At 40.3% G+C, this 17,738-nt stretch overlaps 2 protein-coding genes and 1 long non-coding RNA gene across 4 annotated transcripts in view; 2 read left to right on the top strand and 1 right to left on the bottom strand.

Annotated features, from left to right (window-relative positions):
* The window catches only part of Ddr (discoidin domain-containing receptor 2), a 108,963-nt gene extending 103,992 nt beyond the window's left edge, over window positions 1-4,971 (top strand). For both annotated transcript variants that reach the window (XM_020954626.2, XM_086841123.1), the window contains 3 exons: window positions 1,740-1,902; window positions 2,928-3,077; window positions 3,138-4,971. In XM_020954626.2, the coding sequence (XP_020810285.2) occupies window positions 1,740-1,902; window positions 2,928-3,077; window positions 3,138-3,302 (478 nt within the window). In that variant the 3' untranslated portion in view covers window positions 3,303-4,971. The remainder of the gene's footprint in view (window positions 1-1,739; window positions 1,903-2,927; window positions 3,078-3,137) is intronic.
* LOC147644764 (uncharacterized) lies at window positions 1,341-7,837 on the bottom strand. The gene is made up of 3 exons (XR_015273533.1): window positions 7,704-7,837; window positions 1,688-1,896; window positions 1,341-1,628 (listed from the first exon to the last, which is right to left on the bottom strand). It is a non-coding gene; the product is annotated as an uncharacterized LOC147644764 (long non-coding RNA).
* PDZ-GEF (PDZ domain-containing guanine nucleotide exchange factor) lies at window positions 7,138-17,012 on the top strand. The gene is given in 8 exon segments (XM_020954583.2): window positions 7,138-7,383; window positions 8,615-8,736; window positions 8,812-9,060; window positions 9,264-13,203; window positions 13,837-14,161; window positions 14,163-14,293; window positions 14,479-14,594; window positions 15,431-17,012. Coding segments are annotated over 6 exon segments (4,743 nt in total). The 5' UTR covers window positions 7,138-7,383; window positions 8,615-8,706; the 3' UTR covers window positions 14,547-14,594; window positions 15,431-17,012.
* The last annotated feature ends 726 nt before the right edge of the window (window positions 17,013-17,738 follow it).

The following is a 17,738-nucleotide window of genomic DNA, read 5'->3' as shown; positions in this document are numbered from 1 at the left end:
GAACAAGTGGCAAGGGATGGGCTTGGGTTTCTCACTTTACTATCCAGACAGAAGGAGAAAGCCTCGACACGTGTCGGCGTCACTGTCAATGGATGTCAAAAGCACAAGAATGGAAATCCTAGCCAATCCATAAACAACCAAGACAAGCCTACTTAACTACTCACTCAGCGAGCGACCCTCAATCCAAGTATCCTGTGGCAGGAGCTCCCAGGATGCCCGCCCTCATCGCATGCTAGTTGAAAATTAAACCTTTCACTCGCAAACTGTTGCCACGTCGTGGTGGTAATCGAAATCTATAACGCACCAGAAACCAGAAACAGTTGTCTACTGCGGGGTTGCAACTCCTCGGTCCGTACCCCCTGACTTTTGGTTTGCGATTTGGGCTAAACGCATTACATGTCGAGACAGCGACGTCGCACACAGCACTTGAAGCTTACATTTTATTTGTAATGTGACAGGACCTCATATCCTTTTTCAATATTGAGAGGCAGGAAATTATGCACGTCAGACCTGTCTGCTTATGTGTAATGCCCCTTTTGCGGGTCGCATTCACGTTCACGAGTTGTGGGGTGCATGATGTGTATCCTGGCTGAATCCAGGGGCTTAGCCCCCGGCCATATCCCCCACCGACCAGCCATTTCCATTTGTTTACTTACCCAGCCTTGCTCTTTCTGTGCATCCTTCAATGCCGCCGCTCCCCTTAATGAGTTTGTCAGATGGCCAGCTGTTCCGAAAGCTGACCGATATCAGCAAAACTTTTCCCCTGTCGATTTCCGGATCAGTAAGACGATGTCAATGCCATTCAAAGTGATTTTTCACATCATTCTTGGGACGTTATTCGAGTTGAAATATGTATGATGTGCTTAAGATATGGCTATAATTTCAAAATCAATTTGAAAGAAATAAATAAAACATAAAACATAATGGGTCTCACCCACAAAATATTAACCTGTATATACTGTATAGATATCCAACTCAAAGGAAGATAATAAATCGATAATTTTACGTTTCGATTTATGTATTCTATATAGGATAAGAAAGACAAATATATATAGTTATTTTTGTTATTTTTTTTTCGATAAACCCGATAGTTTTACTTAAGTTGACAATTTACAATGAATGGTTTTTTTGTAACTTTCACAATTCGATATAACAAACTTTACTATATTTTCGATATAATATTAAGAGTGATATTGTCTTCGATATATCATACCTAACTCTCGATATCAATCCTATATTTATATATTTTAAGCTCACCGAGTTCTTAGTATTAAAAGTTACAACTAATGCTATAGAAACATCTCTTTCTTGGTTATTAAATTAATCACATTTCCATTCAATAAAATTGAAAATCTAAAATTGTTTTTATTTTAAAATATAAATTTTTTGAACGAAATTAAAATACGTAACAATTTTGAACTCTGTTAAAATCATATACCGAAACCACAGGCACCCCTGTGAAAAGTTAAGTAATCCGAGGAAGGGGTAAATCCTCGGGCTGCTTCATTTGAAATGCATGGAAGGACCAACAGGGACAACGGCAGCGAGGCAATCTACTTGGGCCGGCAAGGGAGCATATCCTGATTTCTCTGGCTACGTATGCTCCTGGGGTTATTTGGCTTTTTGGCCTGCGGAAGTGTTTGTTTATTTCATTTCTGGTATTTTTAATTGAATTTTCAATGCTTACGTCCGCTCAAAGCCCTCTTCTTTGCTCTCGTCTCTTGTTTTTTTATTTACAGAAGCTGCATTATTGGCCCAGAGCTGAGCGTCAAAGTTTGCTCTATTGGAACTGTGATAAATCGGTCGGCATATGCATCGGACTATTGCCAACTGGAGGGCACAACCGGCAGACAAACCCAACCGATGCCCATTCGTTGGATGGCCTGGGAGAGTGTGCTAATGGTAAAGTATCTATTTTAAGTACAAAGTTTTTAATTTTTACTCTGAGAGTACACTTTTGAAATACATTTTTAACGCAATTTACGATTTTAAAGTTGTTTTTGATATTAAACTAAGTATTTATAATTATTACGAATTCTAAATCTTGTATCTCTCCGGAAATCCATTAAGAGGTGGTTCTGCAATCCTGTGATATGCGAAGGTCCCTTACCCTTATGCAAACGAAAACTTTAGGCAAGGATTTAACAAAGAACCAAAAACCGAGAAAAATATTTTATAAATCCCAGAGCGAAAACCACACTAAATAAATTAATTAAGTACATGAAACCCAAGAGAAGAGGCATTGGAAAACGAACTGAAACGAGTTATAAATACATACATTTTTATAAAGACCACATATATATATTGTATGAATGTGTATATTTTCCAGATACGGGTATGACAGACAGAGGAAAACCATTGGTGGGATACGGAGAAATCTAGAATACGTTTGACTGCCTGGTTTGGCAGTTTGTTTCCGAGGTTTCCATTGCCTGTAGGGCAAAATAAACGAGCAAAAGGACAACATAGTAGCTACTCATGGTGTGGCATGGGAATAAAGCTAGGAATATGGCTGGGGAAATGGGCTAAAAAGGACTAGAGATGGGGTGCGGGATAGGGTGCGTATATTAAAAAGCGCAAAAGTTACGTTAGAGGATATTTGTACACATGAATAGGTTTTTTTTTTGTGCATAGGAACCGCATAATCCTTAAGCCAAAAAGCATGTAAACAAAATCAAAAGGCCTTTGGCAGTGAGCAGATTTCTTTATTTAGAAGGGCGGAAGGCGCGACTTAAGGCATATTTATGGATGGAGTTAACTGTACATATAAACAACATTTTATACTTAACAGCAATCAAAATACTCACACACTTAAACCATCAAGTCAAGGACATAAAAGAATGAGACATTGATCTTTAATGAGTGTTCTTGACCATTAAACCTCACTATATTTTTACTATTATTTAATTAAAATATATTTATTACAGGGTAAATTTACCACAAAATCGGATGTTTGGTCCTTTGCCGTGGCCCTGTGGGAGATATTGACATTCGCCAGGGAACAGCCGTACGAGCATATGACCGATGAGAATGTTATAGAAAATATCGGTCACATTTACCAGGACGATGCAATGCATGTAAGTCTAAGTTAATTAATTTACTACCCAGCAAGAAGACTTATGGTTCTTATTTTCCAGGAACTGTTGCCCATGCCCCTCAACTGTCCGCGGGAAATCTACGATCTCATGTGCGAGTGCTGGCAACGCAACGAGTCGAGCAGACCCAATTTCCGGGAGATACATTTATTTCTGCAGCGCAAGAACCTAGGATTTAAGCCACAGAATCAGACACTGATGTATTAAAGAATTAAAGAATTGATCTTAATGCGATTTTATCTCATAATATATCATAAATCATAAATTATTGAAAAGTTCTTTGCTAATTTAATGCATTTATGTGGAATATGCATTTAAAATCAAATGTTAGAATAGCTAAGCTTAGGCCAAAGATCGAACTTTTCATACACTAATTCCATTTTGAGCACTCAGAGCTGTCAGAGTCGAAGACTAAAAGATGAAGGAAATTGTAGCGCTGAATTCTAAAAACTGCTTTACATTTTAAGGAAATTGTTTTTAACTCTATTTTCTCATTTATCATCGTATCATCCATGATTTTAATCATCATGATCACATGGGTTTAAATACTTATACCCGCTGATGTAGGGTATTTCTGGTAAAGAACAGGTAAAGCTTAATCTTAGTAAAACTGTAAGAAGAAAAATCTAGATAATGGCTTCTGATGGAATTAAAAGATTTAATGTATATAACTTGAAAGGAATCAATTAGATGATCAGCAGCATAAGTAATCTTATTAGACTCCATATGGTATTGTGAATTCTATTAAATAGAATATAAAATCGAATCGGAAATGAGAACATTGACATATGTGTGTACCTATCGCTCCTCCACCTGAACGCTATCTATCTAATCATTTATGCTTAAATGTTTAAATGTCTATAACGAGATGAATCTATATTTATATGAAACGAGGTCCATCTGCCGCCCCCTGTCCCCTTTCCACCACGATGTCCTCTATCTACAACTATGTATATCAACTCAAAATTGAATTTTGGCCATGTATCAAACAGAAAGAGTTTAAGCATGCGTATAATTTTGACAATAAATAATGTTCGAGCAAAGGAAAGGAAAGGGGAACGCTTCGTAGAGAGAGTTACAAATCCAAAGCTAAATATTGACATTAATTTTGAAATCTAGTCTATACGAAAGTCAATTAGACGCATATCAAGAACGAGATTTTTCATTTAATCAAATTTTTCCTGTGCCTTCTCCCTGCTTTTGGTTTGTGATCTTGTAAATCAGGAGGTTTTATTCCTAAGTCTATCATTTTTATTCTATCAAAAGCTTTAAAAAGGTTTCGCTGTAGTAGAAAAAAAATGTAATTCAAAAAAGATACATTTAAAAGCCATTTTTATCAGAAAGTAAAAATTGTCAAATTAAATATATTTCAAAAATGCAGTTGTAGACACTGTAAAATAAAGAACAGAAAACTACTGCAACATAATTAGTTATTATTATTAATCATTATTTTGACCCGGCTTTTTTAGTATAAACTAAGTATATATAAACATATATTCACTTAGAAATGACATTATTTCATAGTAACACATTCTGAGTTTAGTAGTAGTGTTTTCGAATGATTAAATATAAATAAATATGTGTAAAAAACATACATTTTTATTAAGCATAAACATATTACGAGTTCAAGAAAACGTTTCACATGCAACGAATACATTTGTGGCAAACTTAAAATTAATTCATAATTTCAACTGAAAATATTTACGTTTAAGTAGGGACGAGATAAGAGAATCGTTGAGCACAATCATTATGTATGTATGCCCATTGAAACGGACAAATTACGAGTAAAAAAAAAGATAACAAATTAATAAAAACAATGAAACACTTAAGCTTAAGAATTTGCAGCAAAAATAAACAAACCGAAGAATGAGAAAAATGCCTTGGATTTTCTTTTTTTTTAATTCTTCTCGGGGCATTAAGGGGACAAGTCCAAGTCCAAAAACTAAATGAGACTTTGATCCGCTGCGTGCAGGCCAGCAGCTGGGACAAATCCTTGGCCTCGATAACACTTGCACCTGACCCCCACACCCACACTCCCACCCCCACCCACTCCCATTGAGCCCGAGCAAATTAAATAACATAAAATACAAATCCGGTGCTTAAGGTGCGTATAAAGAAGGGGCGAGAACCAGGTGAGACAGAAAATAATAAACCAATTAATTCAAATTGTTGGGAAATGTTCCTGCTGTGGGGCAAGGCAACGTACAGTGGCAAGGAAATGGAAAGGTTTTTATTAAAACAACTGGTAAGCACCTGTTTCTTAATTGATTAATTAATTAATACGGCATTTAATTATAAAGTTAACAATTTTAAATTTGTTTAGTATTTCACTCTGACAAATTAAGTCTTTTCAGGGTGACGAAGTTAGATAAACAAAACCTAGATATTATGAAGGATCTAGTCTTATGCAAGAACCAAAAAGAGCTATTTTCGACTACATAAAATTGATATATTCTGGCTTTTTCGTAAGTTATTTATCAATAATGTTCCAATTTTTAAATAAGCTCTAAAATTATATACAAATATACATATGTTAAGTTTTAAGCTGATGATGTAAGCCAACCATGTTGCACCATGTTCAAGCCCTGCCCCAGACACGTAATTTTCTCTTTTTCTTGGTCCTTGTTTTTTGTCATTATTAGCAATTTAATTGTACACAATTATAATTGTAATTTATTAATGGAACAACTAGTTTTTCTGTAATCAGCAGCATATTTAATTAGTTTCCGCGAATGTGATTAAAGCATTAAATCAAATCAAATCAATTAAAAAATTGTTACTTAAAAAGTACAAATATAAAATGAAGAAGTTGTTTATATTAGGTAATTTTACTGGAAATGCTACTCTTTAAATATATTTCTACAAATGTTTATTATTTCTAGCTGAGTATTCCAGTCTCAACCTTCCCTTTTTATGTAATTTTTTATCAACCACCATATTATTTCAAAATTTACTATTTCCCTTAACTACAAGGCCCTAACAATCCCTCCCAATATTGCTTGTGGTTTTTTCTGGGACTTTAGTTTCTTTCCCTTTTCCGTTTGTTGTTTCTGCTGTTTGTTCTTTTCGCCTTTCGGCCCTTCGTTTGCTCACATTAAAACCAATGATTGCGTCTGGGATTTGGTTTTCGCAGACCTTAAAGAAAAACCAAGGCAAATAAGCATTGGGAGCTCCTCGGGAAACCCCCGCCCTTGAGAGACGAAATGGTTTTGTGCCAAATAATACTTTATTGATTTGGACACTTTAAGTTAAAGCTTTGGCAAGTGCATAAAAGATAAGTAAATAAGTAGACAGTGGGTACTTTTTCAATTAGCTGCGAATTAGCAGCAAAGAAAATCAAATTCCAATGACATTGCTTGTTCTAGCTGGGAAAAGCTCACAAATAATTACATTGCCAGAAGGTTAAATACATATTTATATTTCGAATTATGTAGGGCGTTATTTTACCAAAAAAAAAATGATTCACAATAATAGAAAGTTATTTTTTGTTATATTTTTTATCAAAAAAATAAATTGTAACTAAATAATAAGTATTTAGTGATCTGCTGAACAAAGTGTTGGGCTTTGTTTTAAAGTTGGCTGGTTTCCTAGGTTCCCATTTGAATTGTTAGTTGTTCTACTAAGTAATAAAAATAACATTTTTATATCGTAATAAATAACTAAAACTTAGGTTTTATGAATTGTGTTGCAAAAACAACAAACTATTTTACATTTGTATTACATTTTACACTTTACATTCTACACTTACACTTGTCATCTTAAACTTTACTTTTTACACTTACATTTATCAATTGTTCCTACTCTTAGTTATCCGGTAGTAATAAGCTTAAAGGTATAATTTTAAAATTTAAATAAAAAAGATAGAAGTATTTTAAGATTTAAAGAGGAAATTATTCAATTTAAGTATAAATAACTATTAATGAAAAACAGTATCATTGGTTTCATTGTCATCGTTCCCCTTTGAACGCTAATTCACCGACTGCAGCATTATCTTGCCACTCAAGAAATACTAAAAGTGTACTATCAAGAATCTCCTAACGCCATTCAACTTTCTAGTATTTTTGGTGTCGGGTATTTTCCGCACTGTGCGGTCACACTGTACGACGCGTCCAACTTTTTCAGCTTGACTGCTGGGATTTTTCTAAATTAAAATTGCAATCTCGAAACGAATTATTATTGATAAAAGTGCAATGCATTCCTTTTAGCTACTAGCAAGCGAGCTGGCATCGAAATATACAAACGAAACTGGCCGTTAAACACCCATTTTCCTTCGACGAGATGCGCGTGTGTGAGTGAAAGAAATTCCAACAATGCGCAACACAATACCAATACACACACAAGCTGCCTGAATTTCTTTATTCAAAAGTGTACAAAGTGCAACATAAAAGGGTAGCGGGTGAAAGCAATCGGGAAACGGTTTGTCTACGGCTGCAGCAGCTGGAAAAGTGCGTATAATTAGCAAGTGCACCGATGTTAGCGCTACCCCAGGACCCAAATCTAGCAGAACTGTACAACAAACACGCCCATTTTAATACCCTGATGTCTACGAGTGTGCGTATTTGTGTGGTGCAGTGTTATTATTTTATTTAAATAGATATGTGTACATACATAGTTCTTTTTGTTGTTCATTTATTACACGCTGATTTTGCAACGCTCGTTTTATTGTCAATGGCTTATCCAGCGAACGGAAGTCGTCGCCTACAATTTAGGTTTTTCTGTGTTGCTTGTCCACACTCCCACACACACAAGCACGCAGAGAGACCAAGCGCACCAACAAACACTCACACGTACAGTAGCAATAGCGCAAGCAGCAGGCTGTGGCTCCCACACACTGTTGTTGCCCTGCCTCTGCCTGCGTCGGCGTCGCGTCGCGGTGTAGCCGTCGGCAGCGCAGACTCGATTGCATGAGAATTTTTTGCCCGCTTTGTGATTGTTTTTGTTTGACTTAATTTATTGGCAGCATTGTTTTGTTGTTGGGAAAAATGAAAGTGTTGGTGCGGGGCAACAAAAAGTAGCAAGCAGCTCGCGGACCAAAAGACAAAAAGAAACAACAATTGGCCAATAAAATCTTACAGCAATTTCGTTTTGTTTTAGCGAGAGATTATAATACTTTTTGTTCAAAGTTTCTTTGAGATTTCATTTGCAGATATTCTGTAAATCAGAGGGGTGTATATTTTATGGGAACTCTTATAACAATTAATATTATGAAGGGTTTGCTGTGTAGACAGACATCTGTGAATTTCTACGCTGTTTACACGCTCTATTTAGCATCAATCCACATAAAACTTTCTCAATTGTCTGCTAATATTTCTGAAAAGTGAACTAAATAGATAGTATGTTATACAGCTTCAATTGGAACTGTTCAGGCAAATCTGTCTATAAGAAATAAAACATGAATAGAGAATTCTTGAGTTCATCTTTAACATATTAATAGAAGTTTTAAATTATGGCTCACGAATTAATTATATATGAGACACAAGAAATAATCAAATATTTTATTTAAACATCATCTTTTTCAGCCTAAACTCACCACACAATACGACGTGTGGCAGTTGTTGTTGTTGGCATGCCGTTGTGGACAGCATATCATCAACAGTAAAAGCAACGCCTCATGGAGCCGTATCACCAAATCAGACATCACGTAAGTTCTTTGCTCCGATTCATGCATTGTACTTCTATTAAGTCACAATACACCTAATCTGCGCTCCACACACAGTATCCCCCCGCAATCACAGCCAGCACTGGAGTGGTGGTGGGCAACAACTCATCAGCAATCAACCGGCCGGAGCTACACCAAAAATGCAATCGAGGCTCGCACTCGAGTGATACCAGTTCGGCGTATAGTGGAAGCGACACAATGACCTCCACGTACACATCGTCGATGGAGGCGGAGGATATCGATCTCTCCGGCCTGGTGGAGTCCACCGTGGACTCGGACGAGGAGGATCTGGCTGAAAGCATGGATGTGAGTGATGGTGATGTCGTTCTGTTCTATATATATAGCAATGTTATGCAGTAGTAAAAAGAGATGGAAGTATGCGGTAGACCTGAGAGCTCATAGCCATAAATAATGATTGGCCTAAGTTCGATTAAAAACCTTTGTTTTCAACGTGGGAAATCATCTCGATGTTAAAACTGTGTACTGATCATATATTTTATCTCTTTTAGAGTCTAACTGTGCGCGATGCCGTACGCGAGTGCCTCGAGAAGGATCCAGCCGAGCGCAGCGAGCAGGACGTGGAAGTGCTTCTCGACTTTACACAGGGCCTGAAGGCTTTCACCAATATCACCTTGGCCGTGCGACGAGCGCTCTGCTCGGTAATGGTGTTCGCCGTAGTGGACAAGGCCGGAACCGTGGTCATGTCCGATGGCGAGGAACTGGACTCTTGGTCGGTGCTCATTAACGGTGCAGTGGAGATCGAGCACGCGAATGGCAGCCGAGAGGAGCTACAAATGGGCGACTCCTTCGGCATCCTGCCCACCATGGACAAACTCTACCACCGAGGAATCATGCGCACCAAGTGCGATGACTGTCAGTTTGTATGCATCACGCAGACCGACTACTACCGCATTCAGCACCAAGGCGAGGAGAATACGCGGCGGCACGAGGACGAGAACGGACGTGTGGTCATGGTCACGGAGCTGCGGTCCATTGGAGGCGGGATAACTGAAACAACTGGCGGCAGTGGACCAGGAACGGGAATGTCAGCACTGCCGAATGTTAAGCGTGGCCACGTTGTTATCCGGGGAACGCCAGAACGCCTACTGCAGCAGCTGGTCGAGGAGAACTCGGTGACCGACCCCACCTATGTAGAGGACTTTCTGCTAACGCACCGTATCTTCATCCAGAACCCCAAAGAGGTGACAAGCAAGCTGCTGCACTGGTTCGATTTGGAGCAGTTCGATGCACACAAGACGCAGGAGCTTCGGGATCGCGTAACTCGCGTGGTGCTTCTCTGGGTGAACAATCACTTTACAGACTTCGAGGCGGACCACGAGATGATGGCTTTCCTGGAGATGTTTGAGGCCTTGCTGGAGCGCAAGAAGTTGCTCAGTCAACTGCGGTTATTGCACATCGCCTGTGCAGCTAAAGCACGCATGCGCAGCTGCACTCTCACCCGTTCGTCGCGTGACGAGCCGCTTAACTTCCAAATCGTAGGCGGCTACGAGTTGCGACCAGTGGTCGTGGCCACCGGCAGCCCAGCCGTGGGAATCTATATATCCCAAGTTGAATCAGGCTCAAAGGCCCAAGATGTAGGTCTCAAGCGTGGGGACCAGATCCACGAAGTCAATGGTCAGTCCCTGGACCATGTGACGAGCAAACGGGCTCTAGAGATTCTCACTGGCACCACCCACCTGAGCATTAGCGTAAAGAGCAATCTGCTCGGCTTCAAAGAGGTGATGCTGGCTCTCGAGCATAGCAGTGGCTCGGCCGGAGCCGGTGGTCTGTCTGCAACTAGCGCCAGCTTCAAGTCCTTGAGAAGTCCACGTCGAATTTGCGCCAGCGACATCGCAGCGCTGCACGGCCGCTCGGAGAGCGCCGGCAATGACCTCTCCCTTGCCAATGCCTCCAATCGAGCCTATATGGTGCGACTTAGTTCGGTGGATATGTTACTCGACCAACCGGACTGTGCGCCGCCGCAAACGCCGCCGGTGAGTGGAGGCGGGGGCAACATGGCCTCCAATTTTATGCAGCAGCTTCTTCAAAGCGTCAACAACAGCTCAGCGAAGAAGGGCTCGGGATCTGGAACGGGATCTGGCTTTAACTCGGATCAGCAGGACACAAAGGGCGGCGGCTTCATGACGTTGGGTCCCAAGCGTCGCTTGCAAAAAGCTTTGGCCAAGATGAACCTTCTCAAGCAGCAGCATCACGTTGGCAGCCTAAACGACTCCTCGGACACACTGCTAAATGAGCCCAAGCCGTCAAAGCTCTCTGCGGCTGTAAGCTCGGGCAGCAGCAGCTCCACCCAATCGTCAATAAACGGATGTGCGAACAGTGGGAGTGGCGGCCGCCTCTACCAATCTCAATCGAACCCCGACCTTACCAGCCTCAACTACGATGCCAGCAGCGATGCGGGAGGAGGAACTCTGAACGTGAATTACCAAGCTGCCCACATCCATCGACCGTCGGCAGCCAGCACGCTGACCACCAACTCGGCGCACATGCTGCCGGACTATCCGGAGCACGTGCTAAAGGTATACAAGGCGGATCAGACGTGCAAGTATGTCCTTATCTACAAGGAGACTACGGCCCACGAGGTGGTGATGCTGACCCTGCAAGAGTTCGGCATCCACGATCCCAGCTCGAACTTCTCGCTTTGCGAGGTGAGTGTGGGCGAGGGAGGCATGGTGAAGCAGCGTCGGTTGCCGGATCAGCTACAGAACTTGGCGGAGCGGATCAGCTTTGCGGCTCGCTACTACCTCAAGCTGAACGATAGCACGGAGCCGCTGGTACCGGACGAACTGGCACTAGAACTGGTAAGGGAGTCCGGTGTGCACTTCCTTCAACTGAATGCCTACGAGCTGGCAATTCAGCTAACGCTGCAAGACTTTGCCAATTTCCGGCAGATCGAGTCCACCGAGTACGTGGACGAGCTGTTTGAGTTGCACTCGCGCTACGGAGTGCCCATGCTGAGCAAGTTTGCCGAACTGGTCAATCGGGAGATGTTCTGGGTTGTGAGCGAGATTTGTGCCGAGCACAACATCGTGCGCCGTATGAAGATCGTCAAGCAGTTTATCAAGATCGCACGCCACTGCAAGGAGTGCCGCAACTTCAACTCGATGTTTGCTATCGTCTCGGGCCTGGGACACGGCGCCGTTTCGCGGCTGAGGCAGACGTGGGAGAAGCTGCCGTCGAAGTACCAGCGGCTGTTCAACGATCTGCAGGACCTTATGGACCCCTCGCGCAATATGAGCAAGTACCGTCAGTTGGTGTCCGCCGAGCTGCTCGCCCAACACCCCATCATTCCGTTCTATCCCATCGTGAAAAAGGACCTCACCTTCATCCACCTGGGCAATGATACTCGTATCGACGGCCTAATCAACTTTGAGAAGCTTCGCATGCTTGCCAAGGAGGTGCGCCTGTTGACGCACATGTGCAGTTCGCCATACGACCTTCTGGCCATTTTGGAGCTCAAGGGCCAGTCGCCCTCGAGCGCTCTCTTCTCGCTCAATCAGATGTCTGCTTCGCAGAGCAATGCTGCGGCCGGCTCGGTGATAGCGGCTAATGCCGGCCAGGCGACCATTAAGCGGCGGAAGAAGTCCGCAGCAGCTCCCAATCCCAAGAAGATGTTTGAGGAGGCGCAGATGGTGCGACGCGTAAAGGCGTACCTCAACAGCCTAAAGATACTCAGCGATGAGGACCTGTTGCACAAGTTCTCGCTGGAGTGCGAACCGGCGCACGGCTCCACCTACTCGGGCAGCATCTCGCACGGGAATACATCGCACCGGAGCGGTGGCGGCGGCAGCATCAGTGGTGGAGCCGGCGGCAGCTCCGGGGGAGGCGGAGCGGGAAGCTCTAGTCTCAATGCCGGTGATCAACTTAGCATATACTCGCACACCAGCTCAAGTTCGGCCCCGAACTCGTCCCTGTCGCTGCGCAAACGGCACCCCAGCTCGCCCACGCTCTCAACCACTAGCTCGACCAGCTCCACCAGCGATCACCAGAGGCGTCAGATGCAAAACAACGGACCCAAGTTCGGCACTGCATCGCCGCAGGCAGTTAAGAAGATGCTGTCACTGTCTGAGTCCTCGAAGATCAGACCCCACCAACCTTTCGTGCCCCGCCACAGCTTGCATCACATGCAAACAGCTCATGGCTTCATAGCGCCAGTGAACGTGGGTGCAGGAGCGGGAGTGGGCGGAGTGGCCACCACCTCACCAGCAGCAGCCGCTGCCAGTATCCAGTGCACACCGAGTCCTAGTCCATGCTCCCATCGACGCCTGGCATCGGCAGGCAACATATTGCCCACACGGGCCATCCACGAGCGGTCGCACTCAGACACTCCGGCCACACCGCCGCCGCCCTTGCCGTCCGTGGATCTTTCCCTTGAGAGCAGTAGCGTGACTACATTTCGCGATTTACCCCTTCGCAAGTCCATGACTTCCGGTGAGTGACCACCATACGTACATTAGCTTTGTTACTAAACTAAAATAATTGCTTATATCTGCTACTAAAACCGGATTCTGAGTACGCTCGTTCGTTTAGTGTATTCCCTTTTTCCAAAAATATTAGTGATTCTATTAAAGTAATAATTATAATTTCGAATTTTCTATAGTTTCTCTTTTCAATATATCCTAAATTGTAAATTCAAGTTATCTTCCTCAACGAGAGAGGATGCTTAAACGAGACAGAACTCTTCAATCATCACTATTAACATAAGATTATCTTGAAATGCACTGCTTAAACGACGAGTACGCTTTTAATCCGGAACCTGACCAGTAGACACGTAAAAACCGTAGCCCTATATTAAGTAGTTACCTCTTTTTTAGTTGCGCCTTAGACTCTGTGCCCCTGCTTTTGCATTTGAAGATACTTATTGGTGGTTGGACTAGGTTTGGTTTGGTTGTCGGCTACATGTAGCACTCACAGACTCATACACACAGCACACACACCTCACACACAAACACAGACAACAGCAAATGGGGCCATGAAATGAGTCCCACATTAGGGTGAAACGCATTTCACGACCACCACTTGAGACATAAACTCTTCTTTACGCTACTTTCACACACCCAACAGGTTCCATATCGTCGTGTGATAGCGGCTATGTGCATCAGCAGCAGCAACAGCACCACCAGCAACAACAGCAGCACAGTACCATACAGTACCAGCAACAGAGCAACATGCAACACGAGCCATTGCCGCCAGTATATACGGCCGCCGATTGCCGGCTGCTGCAGCAGATATCGAATAATGCTGTGACCCGCAACCTGAACAATACTCCCTGCCAGAGCACAAACAACACACCACCCAGCACACCTACACCACCACTGACCCCACAGCCAGCAACCATTCAGCTTTCTGCACCGCCGACGGCAGCAGCATACTTGCACATGCGCAGCCAGCAAGCAGCAGCAACAGTCTCTGGCGATGCCGCCACCACCCCCACCGCCGTACAATGTGCCCCCGATGGTCAATGTATATAATAGCCATCACGCCCCGAGCACGGGCAGTAGGCATCTGAACCACATGCACGGTAAGCGCAGCGCAGCAGAGCAGAGCTGACAACCAGATTCAGATCGGGATCCAGTAATCACACCAAATGCAAAGCAGGACTCGAGTCAGATCTCTATCTTGAAATATTATTTAAATAGAATATATATCTTTCTCAGTATAACCTAACCTTTTTTAATTTTAATTAAATGATTATCTGTTTTGCAGGTGGCCAGCCAAATTTTATGGATATCACCAAGTGTACCATATGTCCCATGCCACCAATGAATCAATAATGAATCAAATTGTGCTGTCTTAACTGCTTAATGTTAATTTAATTAGTTGTGAGTATGACCGAGAGCACTACATACTTCAGAACCATAGTTGAGTTAGGTCAAGATATATATATATCAATTATACAGATGAAACATGTGTCAACAGTTAAAAGTCAGGACTGAATTATGTGCATATCAACATATAATGATTAGGCCTTTGGACATGAATTATGTCTTAAAGCGGAATATTAAATTTTAAAAACATATCATTTGTATATGTGAAAAATATCATTGTCATTCTTGAGAGTTAACTGAAATGGAAATGAATAAATAAAGCTGTTTATGAAATATGCATTAACTATAAACTGCTATTTACGAGCTTCGCAAAAAATAATGATTAGGTTATAATTGTGCCAAAATCTTTTCATATAACAACCGTACAACATGGTTCTGAATCTGATAGAAACGCTCCAAATATGGATTTTTTATTTAATTTCGCATTTAACGATTATTTTTATACCCTTGCAGGAATTTATAATTTTAATATGAAGCTTGTAACGCTGTGAAGGGGTCATTTTCGACCCTAAAAATCATACATATTCTTGATCAACATTTTTCTAAAAAAAAAAAATTACATAACAATATGTATAAATATCGATTCTTATAATGCAAATATTTTAGCTTAGTTATGAACGATTTTCGATTCGATCTTTTAATTAAATAGGAAACTGCAATATGTATAAATATCGATTCTTATAATGCAAATATTTAAGCTTAGTTATGAACGATTTCCGATTCGATCCTTGAATTAAATAGGAAACTGCAAGGGTATATAAACTTTGGCATCCCAAAGTTAGTTTTCTTTCTTGTTTTTATTTATTTATTTTCTCTTATTTTTTTTTTAGCTTAAAGAGTTGCCAAAATTTGTGAATGGTTGTGGTTTCCAATTCATCAGAAAATCAAACATTGGCAGGAGCCCACATCAACTGCCTTTGCACTTCATCGGAACATTTAAACAACCAACTGGACTCAATGTGCGCCGCTTGGATGTATTTATGATGAGGATTAGGGTTTTATGATTTACATATATCTTAATTTAGCCAAATTCTGTGTACCCATTTTCTTTTCGCTTAGTAGTAGCCTTTTCTCTAAGAAGAAAATGTCTGCAGGCAGACCCACCCCTCTAAGCAGACTCGAATGAAACTCTTTTGAGTTTTCTCCGGCATTTCTCTGAAGCATTTTGATGCCAAGCAGCGCAACAGCGAGACTAAGTTTAGTTGTCTCGTAAATTGCATAAATATAGGTATACTATATACACACTAATATATACACCATATAAATATACCGCTAAAAACCTTCGCTCCAATTCCAAATATTTAGTTTTAAAGCCCAAGCGAGAGAGAAATTAATTTCGAATATATTTTCCAAACCTTTAGTATTTATTTACCGAAAAAAAACGGAAAAAGGCATCATGAAAGACAAATGCAATATATTTGTATAAACAATAACAAAAGACCTAGAATAGCCCTCAATACAAAAATGAAATCATCAAAGTACAACTAACTCGAAAAGCAACCAGAAATAAGTTTATAAAATACAAACCTGAGACTTTAAAAAACAAACACAAGAATAAATGTTTCGTGAACATATTTTTCTCACACGTAAATGACTCTAATATATATATTTTTGAGTGTGCAAAATGCCTGTTATATACATATAAATATACAATATATATATATACAATCTACCTACGTGAAATCTCTACATATAAACAAATAAATATATATACATACATATATACAAACCTGGACGTAGTGCAGACCCGACTCTTCGCTGGCTTTCCCAGGCGAAAACCAAATTATCTTTTGCTGAACACATAAGAAAATAAATATAATATAAATTGTGCTCTTTAAATATTTAAGTTAGAGTAAATACGGAAATAAACTTAGCTTTTTAAGGCTTTCAAGAATGTTATTTAAATCAAAAACTAAAATGTAAAAATCGTAAAATTTGCGAATTTTTCTTAAATGTCGTCAAATATATTTGTAACCCTAACTTTATAAAAGGGCAGCTTTTAATATTTTTTTCTTTGATGTTTGGGAAGATATTAAAATTATACAAATAATTTAATGTATAGGTTTCATGATTTACAAAAATTCTTTTTAAGTTTTTGCCGCAAAAATTTTGATTGTATTTAAAACGTATGCAAAAATCAGAGCAATAGGTTTTCGTTGTTTTAGGCGGGAAAATGTAATAAAGATTTTTCTTTATGTTTAAAAATATGATCTACTTGAAGTTCTTGATGCGAGCCACGGCGGCCTTCCCTCTTTGCAGCGTGTCGGGCCCTTCAGAATGATTCCCTTTCCAGATGTATTGACTAATATTTACAAAAGACATTTGTATACTTCTTTATAATTTATTTTTAAATTCTATATGTATTTAATATGTATTGGAAAAATATTAGGAAATAAAAAACAATTCAAATTATTCAAAGACTGTCAGTTCATGTGGGCGAAAAACTATAATATTATTATTTGTGATTCAATATTTTAAAAGTTCCTGTTTATATTTTCGTATAACACCACCCGTTTTTAAAGCCTTGCAGGGTATTATAACTTCAGTCAGAAGTTTGCAATGCAGTGAAGGAGGCACCTCCGACTATATAAAGTATATATATTCTTGATTAGGATTAACAGCAGAGTCGATCTAGCTATGTCGGTCTGTCCGTTTCTACGGAAACTAATCACACAGTTTTGAAGGTATCTGAAATTTTGCAGTTAGACTTTTATAAACTCTCACTCGTATATATGTATGTATGTCGGAACGGGCCGGATCGGACGACTTTTCAAAAAGCTGCCATAGGAGCGATCGGAAAATTTGTTTAACAAAAATTATAACTCTTTTAGTTTTCAATAGAATTTTATAAATTTGAGAAAAAATTCTATTTCATATTCTACTATTTCGTGTAATATTTTATGAAAAACGGACTACTATATCATATATCTGCCATAGAAACGATCAAGAAAAATAAAAATATTATTTTGTTCAGTTTTCAATTATTTCAATTTAATAAAATTTCAGATATAGCCATTTTATATTATCGAATTTTGATTTAAATTTTATGAAAATCGGACTACTATATCATATAGGTGCCATACAGACGATCGTTAAATATAAAGGAAAACTCAAAACTGTAAATATAATATGGGCAAT

Source organism: Drosophila serrata, unplaced genomic scaffold (assembly GCF_035046125.1).
Source record: "Drosophila serrata isolate PLE 108 unplaced genomic scaffold, ASM3504612v1 contig_100, whole genome shotgun sequence".
NCBI lineage: Eukaryota > Metazoa > Arthropoda > Insecta > Diptera > Drosophilidae > Drosophila > Drosophila serrata.
The sequence above is the reverse complement of the archived record's forward strand: the minus strand, read 5'-3'. Positions and strand labels throughout refer to the sequence as shown.